This window comes from Silurus aristotelis (genome assembly GCF_946808225.1).
Source record: "Silurus aristotelis genome assembly, chromosome: 13".
Lineage (NCBI taxonomy): Eukaryota > Metazoa > Chordata > Actinopteri > Siluriformes > Siluridae > Silurus > Silurus aristotelis.
Genome location: NC_139586.1, coordinates 5,016,933 through 5,032,678, shown reverse-complemented (window position 1 = coordinate 5,032,678; position 15,746 = coordinate 5,016,933). Strand labels below are relative to the sequence as shown.

Here is a 15,746-nt window from a genome sequence, read left to right as displayed (position 1 = left end):
GGTGGAGGTACGCGCTGGAGAGAAGGGAAATGAAAGTCAGTAGGAGTAAGACAGAGCACATGTGTGTGAATGAGAGGGAGGGCAGTGGAGTGGTGCGGTTGCAGGGAGAAGAGGTGGAGAAGGTGGAGTTCAGGTAGAGAAGTGAAGAAAAGAGTGCAGGCAGGGTGGTGTGGGTGGACAGGAGTGATAGCAGGAGTGATCTGTGAAAGTGAAAGGGAAAGTTTATAGGACTGTGGTGAGACCTGTGATGTTGTATGGTTTAGAGACAGTGGCATTGAGTAAAAGACAGCAGATGGAGCTGGAGGTAGCAGAGCTGAAGATGTTAAGGTTTTCGTTGGTGATGCCAGGAAGGAGGAAAAGAGGAAGGCCAAAGATGAGGGTTCATGGATGTGGTGAGGGAAGACATGCAGGTAGTTGGATGAAAGAGGCAGATGTAGAGGAGACGATGATCCGCTGTGGCGACCCCTAGTGGGAGAAGCCGAAAGAAGAAGAAGGAAAAGAAATTAAGTCACAATTTGGAATTTGGATGTTGCCAATTAGACAAGCAAGTTGTTTGACAGGTATTTAGTTATCTGATATATAGAAGTATATTTGGCAATATTTAACGGAGTAAGTTATATGAGATGTAGTTAACTATCTCACAGACATGCTAGTTATTGGCCAGGCACGTTAGTAACCTGACAAAAAATATTTTTTAAAGGAGTATTGGTATAGATTTCGATTATACCGATCTCGCAAGTGTATCGGATTAGTAAAAAAATAAGTCATATCGGCCATCCCTAGTACCAGGAGGTGAGTCACGTTTTTGTGTGTGACGTTGCAACGCATGGGTCACGTGTTTTTGGCGGGACGAATCAAGCACCGATACAGCGTTCCGAAGCAACTGCTGTGCAACTGCTGTGACCGCTGTTCACGTGTTCTTCACAGCGGACTGAAGTCGTGTTTTGTCCTGTAGCGTGTGTGTCCCCGTAATCCTCCTGAGTGCAACAAGAGGCTTTCTGTAAGTTCCGTTTCATTTCACTTGACTCGAGCAGTTAATTGGTCGCGTCTGTGTGGTGAGGAACCAATCAGAGACCGCGTTACTGGGACGCGCTAAGTTGCTACAAACAAAACAAGGCAACAGTGAAGTTCGCTCGGTAAATGAAATTGTCTGAGTTTCGGTTGAAAAGGACAGTGTAGGATTCCGGCAAGAGGCTCACAGCAGGGCAGTACCTGTGCACCATTAATGTGCATTTTTTTTTTTTTTTTTTAATGTAAGTATATGTGCAGAAAATAACCACTTGTTCCTAGCTGGGATTTTGCCTACTAGCTACACTAACTTACCTGTCAGACAGCAAACTACCTGTCAAATAACCATTTACCTGTCAAATAACCACTTACCTGTCAAATAACCACTTACCTGTCAAATAACCACTTACCTGTCAAATAACCACTTACCTGTCAAATAACTTATCACCTGTCAAATAACTTATCACCTGTCAAATAACTTATCACCTGTCAAATAACCACTTACCTGTCAAATAACCACTTACCTGTCAAATAACTTATCACCTGTCAAATAACCACTTACCTGTCAAATAACTTATCACCTGTCAAATAACCACTTACCTGTCAAATAACTTATCACCTGTCAAATAACTTATCACCTGTCAAATAACTTATCACCTGTCAAATAACCACTTACCTGTCAAATAACTTATCACCTGTCAAATAACCACTTACCTGTCAAATAATTCATCACCTGTCAAATAACCACTTACCTGTCAAATAACCACTTACCTGTCAAATAACTTATCACCTGTCAAATAACTTATCACCTGTCAAATAACCACTTACCTGTTAAATAACCACTTGCCTGTTAAATAACCACTTGCCTGTCAAATAACATATTACCTGTAAAAAAACTGGGTCGTTGTGCTTCAGATTTTTCATACATGTGCAGTATAAACACCAGTCAGCCATAGCATTAAAAACAATAACAGTTAAAATGAATATTAATCTCAATACAGTGGCATCTGTCAAAAAGTGGTCTTTAGACTTTATACTTTATTCAGTTCAGTTCATAATCCCCACCACTACACACACATATAAATAGACACTTATTGGTCATTACAATGGAATCACCACCTCATTCATGCAATTCTGAAGTTAGCCAATCATTTAGCACAATTCATGAAATCATGACTTCAGTCAGAATCAGAAAAGGTTTTATTGCCAGGTTCAGCAAAGAGCAATTTACAGTATTAGGAACTGTCTTGGTGTCAGGTGCAAACATACAGTATACACAGATACGAAATGTGTACACGGCTTTTAAACAAACTATAATAAATTAAAGCAGCAGTCGAGAGGTGCGAAACAACATGTAACAGTATAATATAATTAAATATAAATATAATATGGTGGTTGAATGGATTGAGATGAGTAAAAAGTGTGTGTTGAGTTCAGGTTGTACAGTTCAGTAACACACAGTTGAGTGAGTTTGTTTGTGTGTGTGTGTGTGTGTGTGTGTGTGTGTGTGTGTGTGTGTGTGTGTGTGTGTGTGTGTGTGTGTTATGTACAGTTCAGATGTGTGTTTTGAGGCGCCTGTAACCTCTGTATGGTTTTGGTCCCATACAGCATTAAGTAGGATTTTAACATAACAGTCTGTAGAGAAACAAGCCACATAATATCTAGTATCAGTGTAAACCATTAATAATGTGGAGCATTAATGTAGTCAGTGGTTATTTAATTGACTGTAGACTTGCTGTAAACTTGGTCAGTCCAGATTTTCTTATTATTCTGGGGAGTTTTGTTTTTTATAAAATGAAATGAAAGATCAACAGTTTTTAAAAAAGAAATGACAACCAGCTCATCTGAACCCAACCATGGCACGAGTAAAGTCACTGAGATCACATTGAATTTTGGTCTGATATATTTCTCGATCTTACAGGAAGGTAGCTGTTGTACAGACAATGGCCATGTGCAATGTCAAGAAAATTTCATGGAAACTACGTGAGTACCTTCGAATGCTTTCTTTGTGTCCTTGTTCAGAGTTAAACAGCCAGTTTCTCTTTAGTTTTTGATGTGTTTAAATAATTAAACAGTCAAACTACATGTTTAGAAATATAGTTAAAGGGGCATTTCATAATATTGTAATAAAATTTCTGACTGGGGCAGAATTTGGAAAATAAAAATTGTCCCGACAACTGAATTGATCTCTTGTTGTAATTTCTGCTTTAGAAGACGTGGTGGCCCACCCAAGCAACGTGTCTTCACTGGTGTTGGGAAAATCATCAAGTCGCTTGCTGGCAACAGGAGGGGAGGACTGCAATGTCAACATCTGGGCTGTAAACAAACCAAACTGCATTATGGTAGGAATCCTGTCAGCTCACCTTTTGTTTGTATTCCAGAGTGGAAATGCTAAATTGGTCTATTAACTTCATTTGTTCCAGTCATTTCCAGTTTGCTGATATTGTTGTGTTTTTATGTGTAGAAATTGACAGGCCACTCAAGCCCCGTAGAATGTGTCCAGTTCAGTAACTCGGAGGAGCAGGTGGTCGCTGGCTCTAAATCAGGATCTTTGCGGGTCTGGGACCTGGAAACTGCAAAAAGTGAGTTTTGTGTGTTTTATGCAGAGAGAACGTTTACGCTAATAGGAATACTGCTTCAAATTAATTGAATGTGGAGGCGAAGCAACACACAACAGGAAGTGGAGTACATTCAAATGGTGTAACACGCATAGCCATGGGTAAATAATTATTAGAGAGAGGGAGAGGGAGAGGGAGAGGGAGAGAGAGAGAGAGAGAGAGAGAGAGAGAGAGAGAGAGAGTTTTTTGACCAAGTAAACTGTTGAAGTTCATTCCTAGTGCTATTTATCATGAAGTTTTTTTTTCAGTTATCAGTTCAGCTTATGCCTTGATCAAAACCTATTTCTATCAGGACACATGACCATAAGATTTGAATGTGCTTTTGTGAACATCTCATTCCTCATTTAGTCTCCATTTGTTGTTCTAATAACCTCCACTCTTCTGGGAAGATTTTCCACTATATTTTGGAGAGTACTTGTGGAGATTTGTGATTTGTGCTGTGAGCGTGTTAGTAAAGTCAGGTACTGATGTAGGAGAGGTGAGGAGGCCTGGAGTGCAGTCAGTTTTCCAGTTCATGCCAAAGGTGTTCAATAGGGTTGAGGTCAGAGCTCTATAGCAGAACACTCAAGAGCTTTCACCCCAACCCATATAAAATCTGGCTTTGTGCAAAGGGGCAGTAGCATGCTGGAACATGTTGGGGTCCCCAGTTCAAGTAAAGGGAAGATTTAATGCTACCGCGTTCAAAAACATCCTATATAACCGTGTGCCTCCAACTTTGCGCTAAACGTTTGTGAAGAACCACATGTGTAGGGAAAAGTCAGGCATCCCAATACTTTTGGAGTTTAAATTCTCTCTAGGACAGGGGTCTTTAAGGTTTTTTAGGTCACGGACCCCGTAGGCAATAGACACATGGGGCAGGTACCCCTTAATATTAAACATGTCAAACATAGCCACTGATATTAACAAAAAACAATCATATTACGCTCAATATTTTTTATTAAGACAGTTAGAACTATGTTGTTGTTGTTTATATGCATCATTGTCTGAATATTGTCATATTTTTTCAAATCTTTTAAAAATAGTTATGCATCATAACAAACATATTTTGCATATATTATCACAACATTTGAAATTGTTTACTTTAATAGAACTTAACATTACATTTTACTGTCTTGTCTGTCTGTCTGTCTGTCTGTCTGTTTTATTTTGTAGTATTTCGGACACTGACTGGGCACAAGGCGAATATTTGCAGTGTAGACTTTCACCCGTTTGGAGAATACTTGGCCTCTGGTTCTATGGATACTAACATTAAGGTGACACGAAGATACACACTTTTACACCATTTATCGCAGCTGTGAATTTTAAAACCTTCAATAAATATCAATGGTTTTAGCTAATTTTGTTTCTTATAGTTATGGGATGTGAGAAGAAAAGGGTGTGTGTTCAGATATAAGGTAAGTAAGCTACAAGAAATACCAGAAATTCCTTCTTAGAAAAAGTACAGATAAACTTAGATGACTGATATTTTTTATTGAAAAAAATCTTATATACAGTGAGGAAAATAAGTATTTGAACACCCTGCTATTTTGCAAGTTCTCCCACTTAGAAATCATGGAGGGGTCTGAAATTGTCATCGTAGGTGCATGTCCACTGTGAGAGACATGATCTAAAAAAAAAAACCAGAAATCACAATATATGATTTTTTTAACTATTTATTTGTATGATACAGCTGCAAATAAGTATTTGAACACCTGAGAAAGTCAATGTTAATATTTGGTACAGTAGCCTTTGTTTGCAATTACAGAGGTCAAACGTTTCCTGTAGTTTTTCACCAGGTTTGCACACACTGCAGGAGGGAATTTGGCCCACTCCTCCACACAGATCTTCTCTAGATCAGTCAGGTTTCTGGCCTGTCGCTGAGAAACACTGAGTTTGAGCTCCCTCCAAAGATTCTCTATTGGGTTTAGGTCTGGAGACTGGCGAGGCCACGCCAGAACCTTGATATGCTTCTTACAGAGCCACTCCTTGGTTATCCTGGCTGTGTGCTTCGGGTCATTGTCATGTTGGAAGACCCAGCCTCGACCCATCTTCAATGCTCTAACTGAGGCAAGGAGGTTGTTCCCCAAAATCTCACAATACATGGCCCCGGTCATCCTCTCCTTAATACAGTGCAGTTGCCCTGTCCCATGTGCAGAAAAACACCCCCAAAGCATGATGCTACCACCCCCATGCTTCACAGTAGGGATGGTGTTCTTGGGATAGTACTCATCATTCTTCTTCCTCCAAACACGTTTAGTGGAATTATGACCCAAAAGTTCTATTTTGGTCTCATCTGACCACATGACTTTCTCCCATGACTCCTCTGGATCATCCAAATGGTCATTGGCAAACTTAAGACGTGCCTGGACATGTGCTGGTTTAAGCAGGGGAACCTTTCGTGCCATGCATGATTTCAAACCATGATGTCTTAGTGTATTACCAACAGTAACCTTGGAAACGGTGGTCCCAGCTCTTTTCAGGTCATTGACCAGCTCCTCCCGTGTAGTTCTGGGCTGATTTCTCACCTTCCTTAGGATCATTGAGACCCCACGAGGTGAGCTCTTGCATGGAGCTCCAGTCTGAGGGAGATTAACAGTCATGTTTAGCTTCTTCCATTTTCTAATGATTGCTCCAACAGTGGACCTTTTTTCACCAAGCTGCTTGGCAATTTCCCTGTAGCCCTTTCCAGCCTTGTGGAGGTGTACAATTTTGTCTCTAGTGTCTTTGGACAGCTCTTTGGTCTTGGCCATGTTAGTAGTTGGATTCTTACTGATTGTATGGGGTGGACAGGTGTCTTTATGCAGCTAACGACCTTAAACAGGTGCATCTAATTTAGGATAATAAATGTAGTGGAGGTGGACATTTTAAAGGCAGACTAACAGGTCTTTGAGGGTCAGAATTCTAGCTGATAGACAGGTGTTCAAATACTTATTTGCAGCTGTATCATACAAATAAATAGTTTAAAAATTATACATTGTGATTTCTAGGGTTTTTTTTTTAGATTATGTCTCTCACAGTGGACATGCACCTACGATGACAATTTCAGACCCCTCCATGATTTCTAAGTGGGAGAACTTGCAAAATAGCAGGGTGTTCAAATACTTATTTTCCTCACTGTATATATACACACACACACACATATACATACACACACACACTTAATCACTTACTCAGGCTCATCTAAACATACATGCATCATACATTTGAACCCATTTAGTCATTTTTAGCACTTTTTAGATTAATAGCACTTTTCAGATTGTGATATTACCCTCCTCACTTGTGATCCTGAAGCAGGGAGAGTAAAAGCACAGTCTACTTTAGTCTTTTTTTTTAAACATTAGGAGTTTATTGAAATCTTTTTTAAACCCAAATAATGATCTTTCTGATGATACCAGCAAGTGGAAGTGATTTAGGACATCTGCAAATGTCTGTGAAATTTAGCTCTGTCTAAAAGAATGTCTCTATTTATATTTATTGTCCATATTTGAAACCCTTATTTGATTCGAAACAGTGGCTAAATGGAAGCAATCATGTGAGATTGCTCACATTAGAACATTTGATATGACATGTTCAATGGCAACAGAAGCCACCGGGACTAAAGACTGCACAGTTGACTTATTGGGTTACTCGTCAGTTTCTCAATTCTTTAAAATGAGCTGTAAATCCCAAGCAAAGTAAAGAAAACATGGGCAATAATTGCCAGTTCGGACAGAAATGTAATTCTTGTATAATTCTTTAACCCCCACCCTAAAGCTTAAACAATATTAGTGCTCATGTCTATAAATAAGGATTATTTCCCAACTCGTCTATCAAATGTGCATTTCCTAATGGAAAATATTGTGGGGCCATTTTTTTAGGTTTTTACACAGAGATAAGAATGATGCCAGAATGAATTTACTTCAAAGATCTTCTGTCAGTATTAAGTAAAGTATTTTAATGTACTTTTTTACACAGGGTCATACTCAAGCAGTGCGCTGCCTGGCGTTTAGCCCTGATGGAAAGTGGCTCGCTTCAGCCAGTGACGATCGCACAGTCAAGGCAAGAACTGATCTCTTAAATGCTTTGATTTCACTTATAGACCTGGGTATTGTTTATATCTATTCTCATTCGCTCGGTTCCTTTGTGTGCTTTTATTGTTTATAGCTGTGGGATTTAACAGCTGGGAAGATGATCACCGAATTCACAGCACACACTTCAGCGGTCTCCGTCATCCAGTTCCACCCTAATGAGTACCTTCTGGCTTCAGGGAGTGCTGACAGGTAGTGACTGTTGTTGTTTGTTGTTGACTGTACTGTGTGGTACATTTTACTGTGCACATTTTATTGTTAATTGTTAAAAGCATATTTTGTGGAAACCAAAATAGTTGATTGCTGGAACAATCTGCTTTTGGCAAAAATTCATACTGATAGTTTTTCCGTGTTGCGTTATTCAATAAGGGATCAGTCTCTATTATTTTTATTCATTTCAGATGTAACTGTTTTTATTTATTTGGAGTGTTTGTTTTTGTTTTAGTTTGAATGCGTGTTTTATTTTACTCAGTATTGATTAATATAATTAAAATATTCCTTTTTTTCCCATTTAGCACATTTTTCTGATTCAGGTTTTTTTTTTTGTTATTCAATTATTTTTTTTATAATAATGTTCAGTACTAATATTACATTGTGTTATGTTTATTTATTATTTTTTTTTAAACAAAACAAAACAAAACAAGTATCCATTTAAAAACTATTGGTTGATTAATCAATTATCGGCAAGTACAATCCAACCTGGCTATTGGTCGGGGAGGAAAAAAGAGAATCTTCACATTTTCACAATTTTTTATATATCATTAGTAGCCTAAAAAAAAAAGCAGATGCATGTTGTTCTCATGTACCGTAATTCCCAGAATATTAGGCGCACCCAAATATAAGCCTGAATTTGACAAAGATTTTTATATTGAACATAATTAAGCCGCACCTGTCTACACTGAAACTAATGAACTTTACACAGGCTTTAACGGAAGACAGTGTCTGTTACACGGCTTGTATCTAAACAGTAGCCTACCAAGAAAGTCATTGTTCACTGTCTTCCACTGTCTTTGCCCTCAAAGTTGACGTGTTAGAAGCAGGAAAAATAGGCAAGTGTAAGGATTTAAGTGAGTTTAACAAGGGCCAAATTGTGATTTCCAAAAGTGGTCCAAAGAAGGAACAGTGGTGAACTGTTCCTTCTACTGTGGTGACCAGGTCATTGGTAATTGTAATTGCTGAAGAAGTTAATGCTGTAATGCTCGACAGGTCAGAAGTGTTTTGGCAGCAAAAAGGGGACTAACACAATATTAGGCAGTTGGTTATAATGTTATGTCTGATCAGTGTACAGTATATGCAATTTCAATTGACTTCTTTATATTTGCTTGATTTTGGCAGGACCATAAAGTTATGGGATCTGGAGAAATTCAAAATGGTTGGCTCATCAGAAGGTGAAACATCAGGAAGGTTATTATCTAGATTTCGAGATGTCATGATTTTGTATAGTATGTGCAGTTGAATTAAAAGTCTATTTGATAAAACCATTTATTTCTCTCACTCTCTCTCTCTCTCTCTCTCTCACTCTCTCTCTCTCTCTCTCTCTCTCTCTCTCTCTCTCTCTCTCTCTCTCTCTCTCTCAGGTGTGTGTTGTTCAGTCCTGATGGTAGCTGTTTATTCAGCGGCTCAGATGACACATTGCGTGTGTATGGCTGGGAGCCAGACTGCTGTTTTGATGTGGTGCATGTAGGCTGGGGCAAAGTTGTTGACATTGCAATTTGTAACAGTCAAATGGTCAGTAACTAACTCTAATCTATTATTTATGAATTTATATTATTATTATAGTGGAACCCGGTTATGTCGATGTCCTAGGGGGTCGCCAAAAAGCATCGAGGTAACCGATGATCGAGATAAACGATAAACGTTTATCGCATAACATTTAACAACAAAAGGCATATGTGCAGTAACTAACAGCAGAGATTCACCAGTATACAATACAATCAGTTCTTCTGCGGCTGCACCAAGATAACCGAGATAACCCCCCCCCTTGTGCTCGAGATATCAGGGTTCGGCGACATAAAAAAGTCGACATAACCGATAAAAAAATGCTTAAAAAAAGCGAGAATTTGGCGGTACCACTTCAAAAACGTCAACTTAATAGGGTTGTCGAGTTAACCGAGGGCGAGATAACCGGGTTCCACTGTATTATTATTTATGAATCTGCAAATATGATTAGTAAGTCTTTACACATGAATTAAGATTTTTTTATATTCAAAACATTTTCAAATGTTTTTTAAAAAGTTTTAAAGGAAATGTTTGTGGAATGAGACTGAAATTGATTTTTGTTTTGTCTGTATGACTGTACAGTTGTCACTAAGTATGTTTGTTGGACATAGGTGCAGTTTTAATTCAATTCACGTGTGGGTTTTATTTGATTCAGTCTGGTGGGCTTTTACTCCTGAAAGAATGAATAAGATTATAGTTTGGTGTTTCAGAAAAATGTATGAGGATAGTATAAATTCTTACGTTTTTTATTTATCACAAAATAAACTTTACAGTTTTAGACCTGATGTGTCTGAGATTAGAGGATGAGTGGGAACTTGGAAACCTTTTGCTGTGGTGGATGTAGATGTATGTCTTGGTAACGACTTGGCATGTATTAGTGATGACCCAAATGTGTATGGGAAATTTGAAAAGATTTGCGTATCATTAAGGTTCCTGAAAATACACTTCAGACTCTTAAAAACCTGTAACAAACACGAGGTTGCAAGATTGCTAGAGACAATTTAACCAGTTAAAGACCTGCTATTGGTTTTATAGTATGTGTTAATAGTTTGGCTACTGTCAAATTAAGAATGCAGAATATATATATACTGAAACAGTGTGCAGATAATTAGCAGCTAGTTAAGCAGCATGACTGATTACTGACCTTAGCTACATTTCGATTATTACATATGTCTTTGCTCTGATAAATAGTCTGCTGGCAGTCAGTTAACATTAATGTTAGTTATTAGGATAAATTTGCTGGGTAACTAATATCATAAAACTAAATCGGTTACTAAAGTGCAGTTTCTATTAACCAATGACCAAAGCAAGCAATTAACTAGTCACTGAACTTCTCTTTCATACTAATCATTAAAAGAGATTTAATTCGTCTTTGCCATTGTTAGATCGGGGCGTCCTGCAGCCAGATGAGCGTGAGCTTGTATGTCGTGGATCTGGACCAAGTGAAGAAATCAGGAGCTGCACAAGAACAGATTCCGGGCGGAAAGCCGACAACTGCACCTATTCCAATAGGTGTATCACTGCGGCGGAACTATGAGCGACCCACCACGTCCTGCAGCAGGCAGAAGTTCGTTTCAATACTCTTTTTATTGTTACATCATCAATTAAAATGCTGCTATTAATTGCAAAAAAAAAAAAAACTACAACACAGTAATGAGTAAACACTTGGCTTTAATTTTTTTGTGTACTGAGTATACTGAGTCTGGCTTATTGTAGCTTTCATTCATCTATTCTAAAACTTATTTTTGTTGTGTGTGTGTGTCGTGTATTCTGTATGCAGAATAAAGCAGAATGCCGACAGGGGTGTTGCAGGGGACAGGCGTAGCCCTAGCAGCGAGGATGAACGTAAAGAGGAGAGCAAAGCAGAAATCACAAATCCAGATGATTATATAGAGATCTTTCAGCCTCGCAAAGCCATCTGTAAGACCATGTGCTACGTTTTACTTTACATTGTACTTCTGTGTTGTCTACCAATGAAGCTTACTTTCTATGTCTTTACGACCTTCTCTTTGTTTCTCTGTCTCTCTGTCTCCTGCACTGGCTGATATTTCTTGCTCAGCTCGAACACCTCCCAAAAGGAGTGAACCCTACCCTTCACCACTTGTGGATGGTGAGTCTCTGTACAATTTGTACTCACTGATTTTTGTGTTCATGATAAAGTCCCTGTTTCCTTTTACAGTTTAAAAAAATGTTGTGTGTTTGTTTCAGAAAGCATCCAGGCGAAGCCCTCTGCAGCCAAAAATGCTACATCGCCTGAACAAGTACGTGCGTTTAGCATTGTGCCTGCAAATGTAGTTTAAAGCTCCGTGATGTAATATAATTCTGCCTGCATTTGTGCAGCCGAAGGTCCCAGACGTTTCCTCCACAGTAGTGATCACAGCCGAATCTCAACCCGTTTCCGTGGTACCGACATCAGTCTCAAGGCATGTCATCACAACATCCAAAGACAAACCCAGTTTAGCCGTTAGTCCGTCCACACACGCTCAGCCACTCAGCCTTATTATTGGGGACATTTTACAGGTGAGTGTTTCTTCTGTTTTTGTGTAACAGAAGTCTTACAGATGAAAGTTCTCTGTTTTGTAAGTCAGTTGTATGTTTTTGTCTATATGAGCCTGGACGTGGCAGAGAGAGCAGTGTCGCAGCAGACGAAGAGGCATTGGTTCAGATCAGAAAAGGGCATGGCACTATGTTGGTGATGTTGACTAGCAGACACAAGAACCTTGACACGGTACGGTCTTTCTGGGCTGGAGGTGACATCAAGGTAAGTCTTTTAAAAATTCTAATAAATATGCACAAGAATATATACAAAAACAGAGAATTTGCACTGGTCTGGATTTGCTCTTAAACTGTGCTTCATGTTTTAGATATCACTTGATTCCGCAATGTCCATGAATGATATGTCCATTGTGGTGGACATCCTAAATATGATCAACCTGAAACCGTAAGCATTCACATACAAACCACATTGATTTAAAAACTGCACATCAACATTATCAGTTAATATGACAGTCAGCTTCAGAAAATGTTTGCCACCTTTACCAAATATTAAACACTTACAAATATAGTGTTACCCCAATCAAATCTTCATTCATCTTTACTACCCACTTGATCCTGAGAGGGAAGCAATGAATCCTACATGTTTACACCCTCATTTACACCTATGGGCAGTTTAGTGTAGTTAATCCACCTATCAGCATCATTTTGGGAGGTAGGAGGAAACCAGAAATAAACATGGGGAGAACATGCAAAACTTTCAGAATCAGGTCTGAACATTAGGGTGCAATGAAACACACCTCCACTGCAATGAAACCTACATTTTAATCTCATACTGGAAATTTAAAAGAAATCTCACATATTCTGAGAAAATTAAAAGTAAAATAAATATTAGATTTCTTTTGAGGTTTGAAACGTCTGTGGATTGCACCTGGTCTGCCCGCACCTTGATCTAAATCATCCACTTGTCTCCTGAATTTCTACACTGGAGTAGAGCAGGTCCTTCAGAGAGGGCAGGTTTTTTCCTATTAGTTCGCCAACCTGATTATATAAGACGTTCAGCTCGTTATTAATCATGGAGCCAATTCCAGTTCTTATTGAGGTGGTGAAGATGGTTATTATTGTGACTGTAGAACTCAGAACGCTGCTTATATTGCAGTTTGCAGTGTCATATGAAGGATTTGGCTGAGCTTTATGGCAATACAGTCAATACAGGCTTCCCACTTTAGCTCCTGGGAGATTGTGGTTTTCAGGCATCAGAAACGTTCCACAACCGTTTCACAGTCTTATTAAGTATGATAATACTGATACTGATTCTTCTCCTGTTATATATAACAAGATACTGATTTCTTAAATCTTTTTAGATCTTGAACAGATTTTCATTTGAGTTTGGGACAGGGGATTAGAATGGTCATGCCAAAAGCTTAAGTCTCTGATTTATATAAACCTTTTTTGTGTTCATAGTTAGATGTTTGGATTTGCTGGAAGGTCCAACTATGACCCAGTTGTAGTTTTTTGGCAGTAGCACACACGTTTTCATTTTAAATCTGCTTGTACGTCATGGAGTCCATTGTGCCATCATGCTTTTGAGGAAAAACAGCCCTACACGACCCTACATCTTGTTCTCCATACTACCTTTGTGGCTAACTATTCTGGTTTTCATGTCAAACCTCCAAAGGTTTTGTTTAGATTTTGCCGACCTTTTTGTTTTTTGGTCATACTATGAAGTTAAAAGGAGAAGGAGAAAGATCAGTGTCCCAATGGGTCTAGAAATGGAACAAACCAGCATGTTCCAGCGTGACCGTACCCCTGAGCACAATGTGAGGACCACAAGCTTACTACTTGTGCCATGTCCTTGATTGATTCTTTCTTAGATGAAAAATGTCTTGCTTTTTTCCCATTGACTGCCCTCTGGCCTTTTTATATTTGTTTAAAATAAATGAGCTTTAATTTAAGTATAGATTTCTTATTATATTTTCTTTATCAGAATTAACCACTGATTTGTTATATAATGATGTTACAAATCTTTACCAATAGTTTCCCATCAGTAGTGATTAATTCTGAACTATTAGAATCTGAACTTAATGAATCTGCTACTAAAATCTGAAATCTAAATACCTTCAGGTCACTTTGGAAACTAGACACGTGCATGTGCATCTTACCCCAACTTGAGGAGCTGCTACAGAGTAAATATGAAAGGTGAGTCAACGTGCAAATATGAGACTTAAGCAGATGGTCTTCGGCTGAAATCCCTGCTCAGGCTGACATTTGTAGAATTTGCTTTTGACCAAAATCTACCAGCTTCCATTGGTGACTGTTCATTTTGTTACACTTGTATTAAATTTATCTGCGTATAACAGAGGAGTTTCCTCACTAACCAGAAGCAGAGAGAAATCAAGCAGTTTCTTCTATTTTTTTTTACCTATTTAAAGGTACTTTGTATCAAGGTGGATGTTGGCCGGAACTAAATGTCTTTATGTGAATTAAAACAGATTTGTTTTTTACCTTTTTTTTGGTAAATTGATGTGAGAAATGAGAGAAAATAAGCATGTAATCTTTAAGATTGCTAAAAAAATTGGTACAAAAACAGCAGTAGAGTATTTGAATAACAGATGATGTGATATGTAATAACTTGAGCACATTTTTATTATTTAATTCATGCACATTATTAATAATTCTGTAGTTCCCAGTTTTATGTTCTGTTTCCTTCTTTGTCTCTCTCCTCACTAGTTATGTGCAGACCGGATGCATGTCTTTAAAGTTAATTCTGAAGCGTTTTTGGCCAATAATCTCAGACTCACTGACAGCGCCCCCTTCTGTCGGAGTGGATATTACACGAGAGGAAAGGTCCGTGCAACATTTCTGAACATTAATACCGTACAGTGTTACAGCTGTCACATATAAAGTACTGTATTCACTGATATGTAATTGGCATGTGACTGTGTGCATACTTGTTCCCTGAATTCCAGGCTTCAGAAGTGTAAGACATGCTATAAGCAGCTGAAGAACCTCAGCAATGTAGTGAAGAACCGTGCAGAGCAAGTTGGACGATATGGCAGTACTTTTAAAGAACTGCAGCTGCTTATGGCCCCTCTGGACTTTTAACACTGAAGCACTTTCCTTACAGCTTCAGAACACACACACACACACACACGCACACGCACACGCACACACACACGCACACACGCACACTGGTCTCAGTAAGCTCTTACTTGGCAAAGCACTTACTGTGGTGTAACTGAGAAGGAAGTCCAGAATATGGGCTGCTGAGCTGCATGAAAAGACACTTTATAATAAATATTCATTTATAAAACTGATTGTGTTTAATAAATGAATCTCTTTCCATAGTTTTTGTATTGTTTCTTTTTCAAATAAATTGCATCTATCCATTTGTCTAATTTGTAAATAAATACAATGTTTTGTATTTATTTCTTATTTTTTCATTTACATTTCCTCTGCAGAAGCTGTTCGTATGGAAGTGGCGGTCCGTCAGGGCCAGTAAGGTCTTCTCTTCTGGTCTATCAGAATCACTGACTTACATTTAATTTTTTACATTACATTTAATTTTGTCCATGAATAGATATTCAAATATTCCCAATAGTCTATTCGCTTAATTTCATAGCATTTCTCTCTTTTTGAAGCAGCAAAAAAAAATGGTATCAGCCGAGAACTTTAGAAAGCAGGCACCAATAGCTTAAAATCCATGTTGCTTTAACCAAGCAGGCGGACAATAAACTCGGCATTTTAACGTCCTTGAATCGGATGGTTAGAGAGCGCACTAGTCAGAGCTCACAAACCGCATCTGTAGCAAACTGCACTAGCTCGAAATATATTCAGGACTTCAACGCTGGACATCATGAGG

General features: G+C 38.5%; 1 protein-coding gene across 2 annotated transcripts; it reads left to right on the top strand.

Annotated features, from left to right (window-relative positions):
* Positions 1 to 1,080: 1,080 nt before the first annotated feature.
* katnb1 (katanin p80 (WD repeat containing) subunit B 1) lies at positions 1,081 to 15,312 on the top strand. 2 transcript variants are annotated; one of them, XM_083558162.1, is made up of 20 exons: positions 1,081 to 1,253; positions 2,930 to 2,991; positions 3,220 to 3,350; positions 3,473 to 3,590; positions 4,779 to 4,879; positions 4,979 to 5,020; positions 7,560 to 7,643; positions 7,749 to 7,864; positions 9,008 to 9,076; positions 9,250 to 9,400; positions 10,777 to 10,958; positions 11,172 to 11,311; positions 11,451 to 11,501; positions 11,600 to 11,652; positions 11,732 to 11,911; positions 12,003 to 12,152; positions 12,256 to 12,332; positions 14,009 to 14,083; positions 14,615 to 14,731; positions 14,854 to 15,312. In XM_083558162.1, coding segments are annotated over exons 1-20 (2,037 nt in total). In that variant the 5' UTR covers positions 1,081 to 1,251; the 3' UTR covers positions 14,990 to 15,312. The 2 variants fall into 2 exon arrangements, with proteins under 2 accessions (XP_083414288.1, XP_083414289.1); XM_083558163.1 differs by having other exon boundaries at positions 1,081 to 1,257; positions 2,938 to 2,991.
* The last annotated feature ends 434 nt before the right edge of the window (positions 15,313 to 15,746 follow it).

Coding starts and splice junctions, on each gene's coding strand:
- katnb1 (XM_083558162.1), top strand. Junction 4,880..4,978: donor CTATGGATACTAACATTAAG/GTGACACGAAGA, acceptor TGTTTCTTATAG/TTATGGGATGTGAGAAGAAA. Junction 11,653..11,731: donor ATGCTACATCGCCTGAACAA/GTACGTGCGTTT, acceptor GCATTTGTGCAG/CCGAAGGTCCCAGACGTTTC.